At 27.5% G+C, this 15423-nt stretch overlaps 1 protein-coding gene across 1 annotated transcript; it reads left to right on the forward strand.

Moving 5' to 3' along the window:
- The first annotated feature begins 13120 nt into the window (after positions 1 to 13120).
- LOC124497018 (cytochrome P450 4c3) lies at positions 13121 to 15399 on the forward strand. The gene is made up of 4 exons (XM_047060604.2): positions 13121 to 13530; positions 13604 to 13710; positions 13773 to 14134; positions 14193 to 15399. Exons 1-4 carry the CDS (start codon positions 13239 to 13241, stop codon positions 15100 to 15102), a joined length of 1671 nt encoding a protein of 556 aa, XP_046916560.2. The 5' UTR covers positions 13121 to 13238; the 3' UTR covers positions 15103 to 15399.
- The last annotated feature ends 24 nt before the right edge of the window (positions 15400 to 15423 follow it).

Genomic DNA, 15423 nt, shown 5'->3' on the forward strand with positions numbered 1-15423 from the left:
ACAATAACTCACTTGTTCCAATAATTTTTTTTAAAAAAATTCAAATTATCAACAATCATTTGAAACCATAACAACGTTCAAAAAAAAAGTAGAATAATGACAATTTTATCATTTATGAAATAGAATTGAATAAAAAATTTTCGTCATTATTCATCATAAATTTATTTATATATATGGAGAAATCGAATAAAAAAGTGAAATCATTCGATATGTTTGCAAGAATTTCATAATATTAAAAACATTTTGCCAACCATTAACTTACTTAAATAAAGTTTTAAATTCAAGCAAATATCATTCATTCATTTTATTGTCACTTTGTGGTCGATAATTGGTTGGAATTTTCTTTTTTCTTCGAAAAAAAAACCTAAGTTCCAATACAAATATAATCGGAAACGAATGTCATCATCATCATCATCATCATCATTCATTCATTCGGCATCAACAACAATCATTCATATATGAAAACAAAAACGGATCAGAGAAAAAAAAAAGAAAAGAAAAAAAAAGAGAAAAAAGAAAGAAAAGTTTCCAAGAAGAAAAAAACACTTGAAATCTACCACATTCACATTTTATTATTATTAAATCGACTATATTCATTGTTTGACAAAGATGGAAACTGTGAAAATAATTGATTTAATCATCAACATGATGTTCATTTATCGTAACATCATTTTATCGATTGTAGATTTATATAATGAATTTGCAGAAATTCTTTTCTCATTCCTCAAATGTGATCTAATGAATCATCTGAAAAAATATTTCAATAAAAAATTGACAATAAAAAAAAAATTCAAAATTTACACCATATCTTTGATTTGATATTTCTGAACTTTCCACTTTTGAAAAATGATTTTTTCTTCTTTAATATAAAATAGAGGTGTGATTCAATGAATAAACGTTAAAATTTAACATAAATAATCAGATTAATAATTTTTATAGCGGAAATAAGTTAGGCATATCAACTACGTAAAATTTACGTAGGTTACCTTTTCCGCAATATCGATAAGGTTACCTTTCTAGGGTTAATTACGATGGAAGAATTTGCAATGGTAAGTATTTCAATGAGTTTTATTCTAATCAAATTGATTATTGGTTCTTTTTTCTTTTACATTAGTTTATTCTAATTTATTTTCAATTCTTCATGTTTGTCTATAAACATTTTTATTAAAAAAAAAAAAAAAAATACACAATACTTGTTCTCAATTCTCATCAAAAAATTGTTGTCAAATTGTTGTAAATATCCACAAACAATATTTGCTCATACAAATTATATGTTATGAATAAACATTGTCAAATCATCATTGAAATTTATTGACATTGTTTTAAATGATAATATTAAAGTGATCACTCTGACATTCACTACACAATTACCCACTTGTTTCAATAATTAAAAAAAAAATTCAAATTATCAACAATTCGATCATTTGAAACCATAACAACGAGCAAAAAAAAAGTAGAATAATGACAATTTTATGATTGAAATTGATCCTAAATCATCATAAATTTATTCATATATGGAGAAATCGAACAAAACAGTGTATTTCATTCTATAAATATTCTCAAAAATTTTATAATGCAAAAAACATTTTGCCAACCATTAATAACTCAAATAAAGTTTTAAATACAAACAAATATCGATATCATTCATTCATTTTATGGCCACTTTTTTTGGTCGATTATTAGTTGGAATTTTCTTTTTTTCTTAGTTTTTATTAGTTGGAAAAAAACCCAAGGTCCCATAACAATATAATCGGAAACAAATGTCATCATCGTCATCATTCGTTCATTAATTCGGCATCAACAACAATGGTTCATATATGAAAACAAAAACGGATTAGAGAAAAGTTTCAAAGAAGAAAAAAAAACATTTGAAATTCTACGCATTTTTCACATTGAATTATTATTAAATCGATTTATTTATTATTGACAAAGATAAAAATGGCCAAAATAATTGATCTAATTATCAACATGGTATTCATTTTTCGAAACATTATTTTATCGATTGTAGATTTATTTAAAGAAATGACAAAAATTCTTTTTTCGTTACTCAAATTGGATCTAATGAATCATCTGAAAAAATATTTAAAAATGTACGCTGAACAAAGAATTTGTAAACAAAAATATGATTATAATCCATACGGCATGGAATACAAATTCAATTTGGTGACCGCATCAACGAAATTTTCATATAATCAACATCAACAATGTCGTATTTGTCGTGTTATTGGATTGATCGATTTGATTATCATTGTCTATATAGTTAAAAATTTCTATGAACATTTCCTTATCAAAAGAAATGTATTTGATAAGCATTTGAATGCCAATGTAATTGGCCTATTCATGCAATCCGATCCAATCGTTTGTTTATTTTGCTATTTATTAGCCATTCAAATTATAATATATCTTCACTGGCTTTATTATTCAAATCCAAATGCATCAGCGTTATATGATATAATATTCAAACAACGATCCGATAATTTTCATCCACCATATCATTATCGATCTAAAATGGCATGTACATTTGTACGAGATATGGCACGAATAATTATCATTTCATTTTCAATTTTTATCATCATAATAAGTAAGTACAAATTGAATCAATTGATAAATTCAATTCATTTATCGATTCTCTCTCTCTCTCCCTCTATTCTTTATTTAGATTTTATTACATTAATGATAGATCTATCAACATTAATATTCGTGTTTGAAAATTGGAATTATTTTTTCCCATTCAATACAAACATTTTCGAATGTTTTAATCATTCAATAACATTAGTAATGATGTTTTTCTATTGGAAAGTGATAGAAATTACAGTCATTTTCTATGCACATTGTTGCATAATAATGGCTACATGTGGATCAATATCAGCATTTGTATTTCGAATCAATGTATGGCAAACAAAACAATTGTTGTCGTCAATCCATGAACATCAAATATTCATTCAACGACAATTGATACAATTTCAACATTTTAATACAAAAAATTTACGTTTCCTTCACTCAACTCGTATATATTTCGAAGCGTTTTTCATATTTTTATTAATTAATATTCCACTCAATTGTTATTTGATCATATTAATTATGAATGGCAACGAAAATAAATTTATCATTTTCTTTTTCATTGCACTTGCTGCACAACAAATTATATGCATTTTCGGTATCCATCTATTTGCTGCCATGTGCAATAAAGAATTTCATTCGTCTTCTAATCGATTTATAAATTTATTGGTTCGATCACATCGATATTGGCATCGGCGACGATTATCAACTTTGTTGAAATTATCACATTATGGTCAAGCATATCATACGAAAAAAAAATATGGTTTCACATATGGCAAATTACAATTAATTACGATGGAAGAATTTGCAATGGTATGTATTTTAGTTTAGCTTTATTCAAATACATTCTGACCAATGGTTATTTGTCCATTTTCTTTTTCATTAGTTTACTCTAATTTATTCTCAATTCTTCATGTTTATTTATGAACATTTTTATCAATAAATAGACTAATGGCACGTATATATACTTGTTCTCAAGTCTCAACAATTTCTGCATCAATCGATTAGAAAAAAAATGTCAATTATTTCTGTGGTCGAAATTCTTTATTTCTACACATAGGCATACAAACTTCAATTGTTTATTGGTAAAAAAAAAATCTAAATTATCAGCAATTCGATCATTTGAAACCATAACAACGTGCAAAAAAAAGTTGAATAATGACAATTTTATCATTTATGGAATAGAATTGAATAAAAAATTTTCGTCATTAATTATCATATATAAATTTATTCATATATGCGACGAGTAATTTTTCAAAAAAAAATTATTCCAAATAAAATAGTGGATTCTTTCGATATATTTTCAAGAATTTTCTCATGCAAAAATTATTTTGTCGGCCATTAATTTAAATAACATTAATAAAGTTTTAAATGCAAAAGAATATCGCTATCATTGATTCATTTTATTGCAACTTTGTTTTTGATCGATTATTGGTTGGTATTTTCTTTTTTCTTCAACCCAAGTTTTTAAAAAAAAAATTCCCATAACAATATCATCATTCATTCATTCAGCATCAACAACAATGGTTCATATATGAAAAAAAACGGATAAGAGAAAAATTTTCAAGAAGAAAAACAAAACTTTAATCATAATCATATTGCATTATTATTAAATCGACTATATTCATTGTTTGACAAAGATGAAAATTATGATCATAATCGATTTAATTATCAACATGGTATTCATTTCTCGTAACATCATTTTATCGATTATAGATGTATTTGAAGAATTGGCAGAAATTATTTTTTCATTCCTCAAATGTGGTCGAATGAATTATCTGAAAAAATATTTCAATATGTAAAGTGAACAAAGAATTTGTAAACGAAAATATGATTATAATCCATATGGCATGGAATACAAATTCAATTTGGTGACCGCATCAACGAAATTGTCAAATAATCAACATCAACAATGTCGCATTTGTCGTGTTATTGGATTGATCTATTTGATTATCATTGTCTTTTTGGTTAAAAATTTCTATGAACATTTTCTGATCAAAAGAAATGTATTTGATATGCATTTGAATGCCGATGTAATTGGCCTATTCATGCAATCCGATCCAATTGTTTGTTTATTTTGCTATTTATTAAACATACAAACTTTGTTGTATCATCACTTGCTTTATTATTCAAATCCAAATGCATCAGCGTTATATGATATAATATTCAAACAACGATCCGATAATTTTCATCCACCGTATTGTTATCGATCTAAAATGGCATGTACATTTATACGAGATATGGCAAGAATAATTCTAAATTTATTAATAATTTTTATTTTCACAATGAGTAAGTACTAATTGAGTCTATTGATAGATTCAATTCATTTATCGATTCTTTCTCTCTCTCTCTATTTCTCTCTACAAACATTTAGATTTGATTATATTAATGGTGAATATATCAACATTAATATTCGTATTTGAAAATTGGAATTATTTTTTCCCATTCAATACAAACATTTTCGAATGTTTTAATCATTCAATAAAATTAGTAATGATGTTATTCTATTGGAAAGTGTTCGAAATTCCATGCATTTTATATGGACATTGTTGTTTATTAATGGCTATATGTGGATCAATATTAGCATTTGTATTTCGAATCAATGTATGGCAAACGAAACAATTGTTGTCGTCAATCAATCATCGTAAAAATGAACAAAAAATGACAAAGATGATATTCATTCAACGACAATTGATACGATTTCAACGTTTTAATACAAAAAATTTACGTTCAATGCAATCATATCGTATATATTTAGATGCATTTGTCATATTTTTATTCATTCATATTCCATATAATTGTTATTTGGTCATATTGATTATGAATGGCAACAAGAGTTCCATTATCCTTTTCATTATCACCATATTTGCTACACAACAAATTCTGTGCATTCTATGTATCCATCTTTATATTGCCATCTGTAATAAAGAATTTCATTTTTCTTCCAATCGTTTTATGAATTTATTGGTTCGATCACATCGATTCTGGCATCGGCGACGATTATCAACGTTGTTGAAATTGTCACATTATGGTCAAGCATATCATACGAAAAAAAATATGGTTTCACATATGGCAAATTACAATTAATTACGATGGAAGAATTTGCAATGGTATGTATTTCATTGAGTTTTATTCCAATTTGATCTAATCAAATTGATTATTGATTATTTTTCTTTTTCATTAGTTTATTCTATTTTATTCTCAATTCTTCATGTTTGTCTATGAACAATTTTATCAATAAATAAACTACACGTATATATACTTGTTCTCAAGCCTTAACAATGTTTGTCTGTATCAATCGATTGGAAAAAAATGTCAATTCCTTATTCCTACACATAGACACTCAAACTCCAACTCACCTACTTACACATTGAAACACATTTAATGCACCAAAAACCAATTTATACACACAGTACACACACACACACAATCCAAAAATTTGTGATCTCCATATTATATCCTTAACTTGTGAATTTTTAATTTTATTTTCATTGTTACATTATTATTATGATATATATCAGAATTATCCGTTGCTGTTTCACTCAATATTCACTCAATAATAATTATCGTGCTTTATTATTCTTTTTAGATTAGCTTATATATAGTAAATTTCAGAATTATAATTTGTTTTGTTTTATCAATCGTATGTTCAAAGGTTTACTGATGTTCCGAGTTTTACCCAGTTGTTTTTTCTCAAAAAAAAAAAAAAAAAAAATTTCCAGAATCATAAAAATAAGAATTGACGATCATTATGAAAAAAATTTCAAAAAAAAAACCAAAAAACAAATAAACAAACGTAATGCCCAATTCATTGTGCATTTGTGTTTGTTTGTCAATTTTAAAAATTTACAATTTTACAAATTTCAGACACTAGATGGAAGCCAGTAATGATAATAAACATTTATTTCAAATTTCAAATTACTAATTTATTATATTGTATTGAATTCTATCGATAAACAAGTTATTATTACAAGTTTTGAAATATATTTGATTGTGATTCAAATATATTGAAAGAAGAACATTATAAATTGACAATAAAGTAATAGAAACTGTTGGAGAGAAATAAAAATCAATTTAAAATAAACAAAAATTGTATCGGTTTTTTATTTCTTACCATAAGGAATTCACGCATTGATATTAGCTGCAATTTTCCATATGTAAAACCATATTTATTCTCCGTATGATATGCGTGGCCATAATTGGACAGTTTCAATAACAATGATAAATTCTTCACATGTGATTGTCTACAGGATTCTCGAGCCAATAGATTCAAGAATCGTGTAGATGATTCTTAAAACTATTGTTACAAATGGCAATAATTCGACAAAAATTTTCGTATTTGACAATGAACCTTTGACATTTTATAATGATTTAAAAAAAATAGAACCAATTTGAAATTTGAATTGATTGTGTTATATGGACTTGTTGGAATTTTCTATGATTCTGAACTGGTCGTGTTAGGTTGGATTTGTATTAATTTGGATTTTGAATTCTGAATTGATTGTGTTAGGTTGGATTTGTTATTTTATGGATCTTAAATTGATTAATAATTGTTTTGTTTGCCAAACATTTATCACTTGTTATCATCATAAACAACAATAAACTGGTCGTGTTAGGTTGGAACAATGTATTTACTGGATTTTGAATTCATATAATCTGAATTGATTGTGTTACATTGCCACATGGCGTGATTTAGAGAAACGAAAATTGGCCTGGATTTTGTCCAAATTTTCCATGATAATTTTCAACGATAATAGCTCCATTGATTGTGATTAACTATGGAATTGTTATTTTCTAGATTAAAATTGAACTTTTCGTGTTAGGTTGATGATCATGAATTTTGAATTCTGAATGATTTTTAGGTTGGATTGTTATTTTCTGGATTTTAAATTTTGAATTCTGCAGGTTGGATATTGATTGTTGTTAGAATTGATTGTGTTAGTTTGGACTTGTTATTTTCTCGATTCTGAACTGGTCGTGTTAGGTTGGATTTGGATTGATTGTGTTAGGTTTGTACGATATTTTCTAAATGATTGTTGTTTATCTATTGAATCAATTCTGCATCAAGAATGGATACAGTTATATTGATAATAAAGCCATGATGAATGATTGTGTCAATCTGGATTTGATGAATTTTACGATTCTGAACTAATTGTGCAATTGCAAATAGATTAACAGTTGGATTTGTTATTTTCTGAATTCTGAATTATTGTGTTAAAAACATTTGATATTAGGATGAATAATGCATATTTTGAAAATTGATTGATTAAACAAACATTATGACAAATGGAAGAATTTTGATTTTGATTTGTTTGTTTAATTATTACTTATTTTTCCTATACCGATTCCACTACAAACAATTGTTCACAACTTTAATAGATATTTGAATAATCGAAGTATATCGTTTTCTTTTCAGGATTACCATAATATTCAAATGTAATCGTAAAAATGGATTTTCATTTTATTATAAAATGGAAATTTCGCGGCACACAAAAGTTTTTCGAAAACAGTGGTTGAGAATTGATTGTTACTGGAATGAAAAAAAAAAAAAAACAAAAATTACAAATGAAAATAAAAAAAAATTTTTACTTAATCTTAAATACTGGTTTGGAAAAAAAAATTCCACTAAAAGGCGAAAAAAATAGCCAGTTTTCTTCACAGAATTATTGACGCAAAACAGAAAAAAAATTTATGTACACAAGAAATTAATCAAGAATCATTGGAATTTTTGTTGCTAAAAACATAAAAAATAATCATGTGTAAAATGTACATTCGAAATATTCATCCGGACCGATGAAAAAATTTATTCTTTTCCCGGACTATGAATTTGACACCGCATGACACACACACACACACACACACACACAAAAAATTATGTGATCAAATAAATGGGATAGTAAATATCGTTTTTGATTGGGCTATACAAAATAAAATTCCTGTGAATAAAGAAAAAACCAATGCTCTTCTTTTATCGAAAAAGAACAAACCAACACCAAACAATCTTATAATCAAAACGGTCGAATCAACTAAAATCCTTGGTGTAACTTTTACGAGAGACCTTAAATTCAATTTACATGTTAAGAAAAAAATTTTGGAAGCTTACAAATATTTACAAATCCTCAAAACATATGTATCGCACAAATTTGGTTTATCAAGTGATAAAAGAATCACTCTATATAATTGTTTTGTCAAGCCTAGCCTTTTAAATGCTTCAGAAATATGGTCAAATAATATTAATTATCAATCAAAAAGAAGCTTGGTCACACTTGATAATGCATTATTAAGAAATGCAATAAAACAGTAATGCTTTCAAATCTACACCGATCGATTGTCTGCTGGCCATTTACAATCTCAAAACTATGTACACGTACTCCACTGATTAATTGTTTTATACTTTTAAATTTTGGAGAAGATTAATTCAAAAAGAAGCTTGCACTTTAATGCATTATTAAAAATGCAATTAATGCTTTCAAATCTACACCGATCGATTGTCTTCATCTACTAACACGTACTCCTCTGATTAATGATATACTAATTTTGAGAAGAAATTCAGCTGCACTTAAAATACGCAAAATTCCTGTTGGACCAGTAGATGCACTGAACAATAACATAATAATCATGGGCAATTGGAACATCGAACACGACATTACTATTGACATAAATTATCAATTCAATGATCATTTCATTCTTTGTCACTCTTCTATTAATATTGTACAAGGAAATCACACATTCGACGTTTACACAAAATACTGGTTTCATACTGGCTTAGTTGATGCAATAGACAATAGCATTCGGAAATCTTTAAAATTGCTGCTCAACCACCACTATTTACATCAATCAAAGATTATTGTATACACACCAATAAAATCTGGTCTCTACAAGATTCAGACAATTTCATCCAAAAATATTATGAAAATTGTTCAATTTTTGAACTTATCATATTCAACAATTTATGTAAAACATATTGAACGATACACATACACAAATCAAGTTGACGTTTCACGAATTAAAATCAGCTTTAAGTACTATGCCAAATCAAAAATCAACGAAATCATTAAATCACATCTGAATGAATCTATGGTTAACTTATCAAATAATTGTAACAAAGAAGAAACGACAACTCTAATAAATCATAAAAATTTCAATATAAATCTAGTTAACCAAGAAATTACATCCTTATGCACAGGCCACGGCCCAACAAGGGCGTACCTGTTTAATAAACGAAAAATTGGTTTATCAGCAAATTGCCCTGTGTGCAATTCTCCACAAAATTATAGCCACATCACCACATGTCCGATGTTTGATGACATTATGAACATCTTTGAAATTAACGGCAACGAACATTTGACCTCCACAATTGGTAAATTGTTAAATAACAACAAACTATCTGATTTCTCCCATCTCGTCCACCGACGCTTAAGGGATATGAATGAACGCCTTAAATTCATCATTTAAAGCTCTATTCTTAATTTTATCTCTTATCTACATGATTATTATCATTGTATGACTTTTATTCTCGTTTTTTTTATTGTATTTACATTTTTCATTATTTGATAATTTTAAATAAAGCTAGGAGTCATGCTCCGTTAAAAAAAAAAAAAAAAAAAAAAAAAAAAAAAACACACACACACACACACATACACAGCAAAAATAGTTCCAGTTTTTTTCGATTAGAATTATTTAACGAAGAGAAAGCTGAATTGGTCGTAATCGATTGGTTTATACTTGAGAGATATGAATTTCTTTCACAGATAAATGTGTTATTATTAAGATTTGACAAGAGGTCTTGGAAGTATTGATTCAATAGTTATATAATATTCAATAAATAGGCTTTTAGAATGATATAAATGATTTTTAATAATAATGAATAACTGGTAAACTATTACACCATTGATCGCACTAATTAAATATGCTTTTATAGTGACATTAAACAGTAAAACAATCTTTCTTTCAACAATTCAAACAGTTAAGTTTGATTAAAATTTCATAAAATTCCTTGAACAATTCTCGGATCAATTAGATAATTCGATTGACACCTTGGATTGGATATCAAATAGGAAACGACGCAGGATATTTCATTTTGTGTGAACAAATTACAGGTTTTCAGTAGAAAATGAGAATTGGAAAATTTTGATTTTAACTTAAATGTATTCAAAGAAGAACATTACAAATTGACAATACAGTAATAGAAACTGTTGGAGAGAAATAAAAATCAATTGAAATAGACAAAAATTGCATCTGTTTTTGTATCTTACCATAACAAATTCTCGCATCGATATGAGCTGCAATTTTCCATATGTAAAGCCATATTTATTCTCAGTATGATATGCATGGCCATAATTAGACAGTTTCAATAACAATGATAAATTCTTCATACGGGATTGTCCACTGGATTCACGAGCCAATAGATTCAAGAATCGTGTAGATGATTCATGAAAATTTTGATTACAAATGGCAAACAATAAATGAACACCAAATATGCACACTATTTGTTGACAAGCAAAAGTGGATAAAACCAAAGAATAGACCAAATCTGAACGTCCAGACATTATGAATAAGATGATGTAACAATTGATTGAAACATTAACGAATATAAATACAGTGACCGTTTCACAATAAACATTTCCCCATTGTATTAATTTCAGATTATATGTATTGAAATGTTGAAAACGTTTCAATCTTTGAAAAATCGATACACGGCTTAGATTGACTAATAATTGTTTTGTTTGCCAAACATTTATCAGAAAGATCATCAGATATGGCAATAAACAAAGAGCAAATAGTGCACAACATTGGGCATAAATAACATGGAAAAATTCATATAATTTCCAAAAGAATGTCATTAACATTAGCCACATAGCGTGATTTAGAGAAACCAAAATATTTCGGTTGAATATAGCGAAAAAATAGTTCAAATTTTCAAGGATAAATTTTACTAATAATAGTTCCATTGATATGATAATCAAAACTGAAATGATGAAACAAATCAAATTTATTAAGATTACAAAACATTTTGAATGACTCACTAGTTATAAACATAAAAAGATTGACCATTTTGATCGCCATCATGGCAATATCTTTGGCTACTTTACCTGCCATTCTAGTGCGATAACGATATGGTGGATGAAATTGTTGTCTATCTTGTTGAAATAATACAGCATTGAGAATGGAAACAGTTTGATTCCGGTAATAAAGCCGATGAAGATAATATTGGATCTGTATGACAAACATGATGATAAACAGAACAAGAATACGACGACCTACTTGTGTGATTGCAAATAGATTAGCAGTAAGATAATTATTAAAAGTATTGCTATCGTCTTGAAACATTTGAACAATAGGATGGATAATGCATATTAATAAAATTAATTCGATGAAACTAACAACTTGACAAATGGAACATTTCTCGTGATGATGTTGACCAATCCATGATAAACGAAATTGTTTACTAATCTGGTCACAATCGAATTGTTTACATTGTCTTTGTGGATCATTGTACATGTCGAAATATCTTTTCATATAATTCAATCCATCTAATCGTAGTAATGGACTAATCATTCTTACTATACCAATGGAAATGATTCGAATGGATAGGAAATTTTTCCGAAAAATTTCAATCATTTTATTCATTGTTATGACTGAAAAGAAAATTTCTTGTGAACATAAATATTCGTTAGATGAATCAAAAAAATAAAAAATAAAAAAAAAATTTACTCTTAAATTTAATCTTAAATACTTAGAAACGAAAAAAAAAATCCAATAAAAGGTAAAAAAATAGCCAGTTTTCTTCACAGAATTATTGACGCAAAACAAAACAAAAAAATTTATGTACACAAGGAATTCATCAAGAATCATTGGAATTTTTGTTGCTAACGATATATCAAATGTAAAATGTACACTCGAAATAATCATCAGGGACTGATGAAAAAATTTATTCTTTTCCTGGGATATGAATTTAACCTCACACACACACAAAAAAACAGTTCTAGTTTTTTTTTCGATTAAAATTATTGAACGAAAAAAAAGCTGACCTGGTCGTAATAATCAATTTATTCATATTTGAAAAATGAATTTCTTTCACGGTAGATAATTGTGTTATTTAAAGTCTATGATGATTAAATGTCGATATTTTATGGTCCAAAATCTCTCCTATTTAATTTGTCATTGGTATTTAATACATAAAATAATCGACATTGATTAATAATAATAATAATAATAAAGAATCAAAGCAGCGAAACAAATTGATAAATATAACCACCACAATGAATTCGGTTGAGCTCGGTCAGCGAAATGATCAAAAAAAATTTCATATCACAAATCACAAATATATGTGTGTTGATTGATAATAAATAAAACACAAATCGAACAACAAAATTTTCATGTCAATGTCAATCGCATTAAAAATATTTAAAAAAAAATTGGTTCATTTTATCATCATCGTCATCGTGATTTTCAACAGAAAAAATATGACATGAAAATTATATCAAATATAACATTACCTCGTGCATGCGCATCAAAACAAAAAACACATGCATAATGATCACAAGGTAATTGAAGTGATAATGATAAAAACTTTTTTTTTGGATTGATTAATATTCAATATATATAAATGGGTGATATGATTTGATTCGATTTAATTTCATTTCATTTCATTTTTTTTTTTTTTTTTGTTAAAACAAATGACGATGGTCACGACGACGACGACAACAACAACAACAACAACGGCGACAAATGGAACGAATGTTGAAAAATTCGTTCATCAAATAATACTTCTATTTATACGTTATGGAATCATATCCATTATTGTTTCATTACTTTTGCTACGTTCAATAAGGATAATTCAACGATGGTTACGATCAAGATCAATGATTTGTAAATTTTCGGGCATAAATGTTCCATTTTGGAAAATTCCAATTGGAAACATTGACATGTTATTCATTGGAAGTTGGACAACAGAAACAATTGTTGATGGTAAAAAAAAAAAATTTTTTGCTTTATAAATTAATGACAAATTCACTTTTCATTTATTAAAAAAACCATCTAGATTATTTTAAAGTGATGACGGGAATGTCCAAACTTTTTGGTGAAACATCTCATGTTTGGCTTTCATTGTTTCCAACTATGATTATTAGTCATGCCGATGTTGCTGAAGTAAGTATAGATTGTGGATTTTTGTGTGGAAATAGTATTCGAAATTTTTTTTTTGCATTTAGAAAATATTATCCAGCACTGATACATTTTTAGATAAAGATTATTTTTATGAAATGGTTAAACCATGGCTGAATGAAGGACTGTTGACCAGTGCATCGAATAAATGGCGTTCACGACGAAAATTATTGACACCAACATTTCATTTTAATATTTTGGAACAATTCTTACCCATCATGAATGAACAGGCACAAATTCTTTCTCGTATAATCAATGATCGTCAACTGAAAGCAGGTGGTAATGGTTATCTAGATATTGTGCCACTAATAACAAATGCAACGTTGGATGTTATCTCGGAAACTGCAATGGGTGTGAAAATTGGTTCACAACTCGATAAAAATCGTGATTATGTGGATGCAGTTACAAGGTTAGTGATCATGGGTGAATTTTTATTCCTGTCATAATTGAATACGTCAAATTTTCAGAGTTACAGCTACAGCTTTGAAACGAATGTTATTGCCATGGTTTCAAAATAATTTCATTTATTTTAATTTTTTGGCCGAAGGACGTAAACATCGTCGTGATATTAATCTAGTTCGTGAATTCACAATGAATGTTATTAAAAAACGTAAAAACGAAATTGTCAACCAAAAGAATCTTGATTTGAATGCGAATGAAAATGGTCGTCGTTTAGCATTTATGGATCTATTGATTGAACAGCATTTAAATGATCCAGATAAATTTACTGAATCGGATATTCGTGAAGAAGTGGATACATTCATGTTTGAAGGTCATGATACGACGGCAATGTCATTGATATGGACATTACATTTACTCGGTAATCATCCTGATATTCAGGATCGTATACATGAAGAAATCGACGAAATACGGCAACAATCTGATGATTATGATCAAACACAGAATTGGTCTCAAAATCAATTAAGACAGATGAAATTTCTGGAGGCCTGTATCAAAGAATCGTTACGAATTTATCCATCGGTACCGGTAATATTACGTTATACACATCAAGATACGGAAATAGAACCCGGTCGTATCATACCAAAAGGAACGTCCGTCGCTCTCGTACTTTATATGATACAAAGGGATCCAAAATATTTTCAACAACCAGAACGCTACATACCGGGTCGTTTTATCGAAGATTCTGAACATTATTGTGGCCGTATAAATCCATTTGCTTATGTACCATTTTCAGCCGGGCCACGTAATTGTATTGGACAGAAATTTGCTCTACAAGAAGAGAAAATCATGTTGGCCACTTTATTGTCTCGATATCGTGTTGAATCTGGTGATAATCGTGGTAATGTCGATGTAAAAGCGGCATTAATTTTAAGGCCAAAATCATCAGTCAATATTCGTTTCATACAACGTATATAATTTTTAATCAAACCAAAATAATAAAAAAAATAAATCCTTTTATTCCACCAACTTCTGTTTATCTTTGTTGTAATAGTTTAGTTTAGGAAGTCCGGATCTATGACGTGTGTTGATAATAAATAAATCAAACCGCACAAAAAAAAACAATTTTGCATGTCAATGTCAATCGTATATATCCGAATAAAATACAATTTTGACTTTTATTATTGTAAATCAGCAAAATTATATCTGTTCGATCAACAATTTTAAATTTAAAAAAAAATTATCCAAAGTTTCAATAAATGGTTACAATTCAAATCAAAATTTTCATTAAAAATGAAT

The sequence above is a fragment of the Dermatophagoides farinae genome, chromosome 7 (assembly GCF_024713945.1).
Source record: "Dermatophagoides farinae isolate YC_2012a chromosome 7, ASM2471394v1, whole genome shotgun sequence".
Taxonomy (NCBI): domain Eukaryota; kingdom Metazoa; phylum Arthropoda; class Arachnida; order Sarcoptiformes; family Pyroglyphidae; genus Dermatophagoides; species Dermatophagoides farinae.

What these genes read in the sequence shown, in the direction of transcription:
- LOC124497018 (XM_047060604.2), top strand. Translation starts at nt 13,239, where the DNA reads ATGACGATGGTCACGACGACGACGACAACAACAACAACAACAACGGCG. An exon ending in AACAGAAACAATTGTTGATG is followed by an intron (nt 13,531 to 13,603) that starts GTAAAAAAAAAA and finishes AAAACCATCTAG; the next exon opens with ATTATTTTAAAGTGATGACG. An exon ending in GTCATGCCGATGTTGCTGAA is followed by an intron (nt 13,711 to 13,772) that starts GTAAGTATAGAT and finishes TTTTGCATTTAG; the next exon opens with AAAATATTATCCAGCACTGA.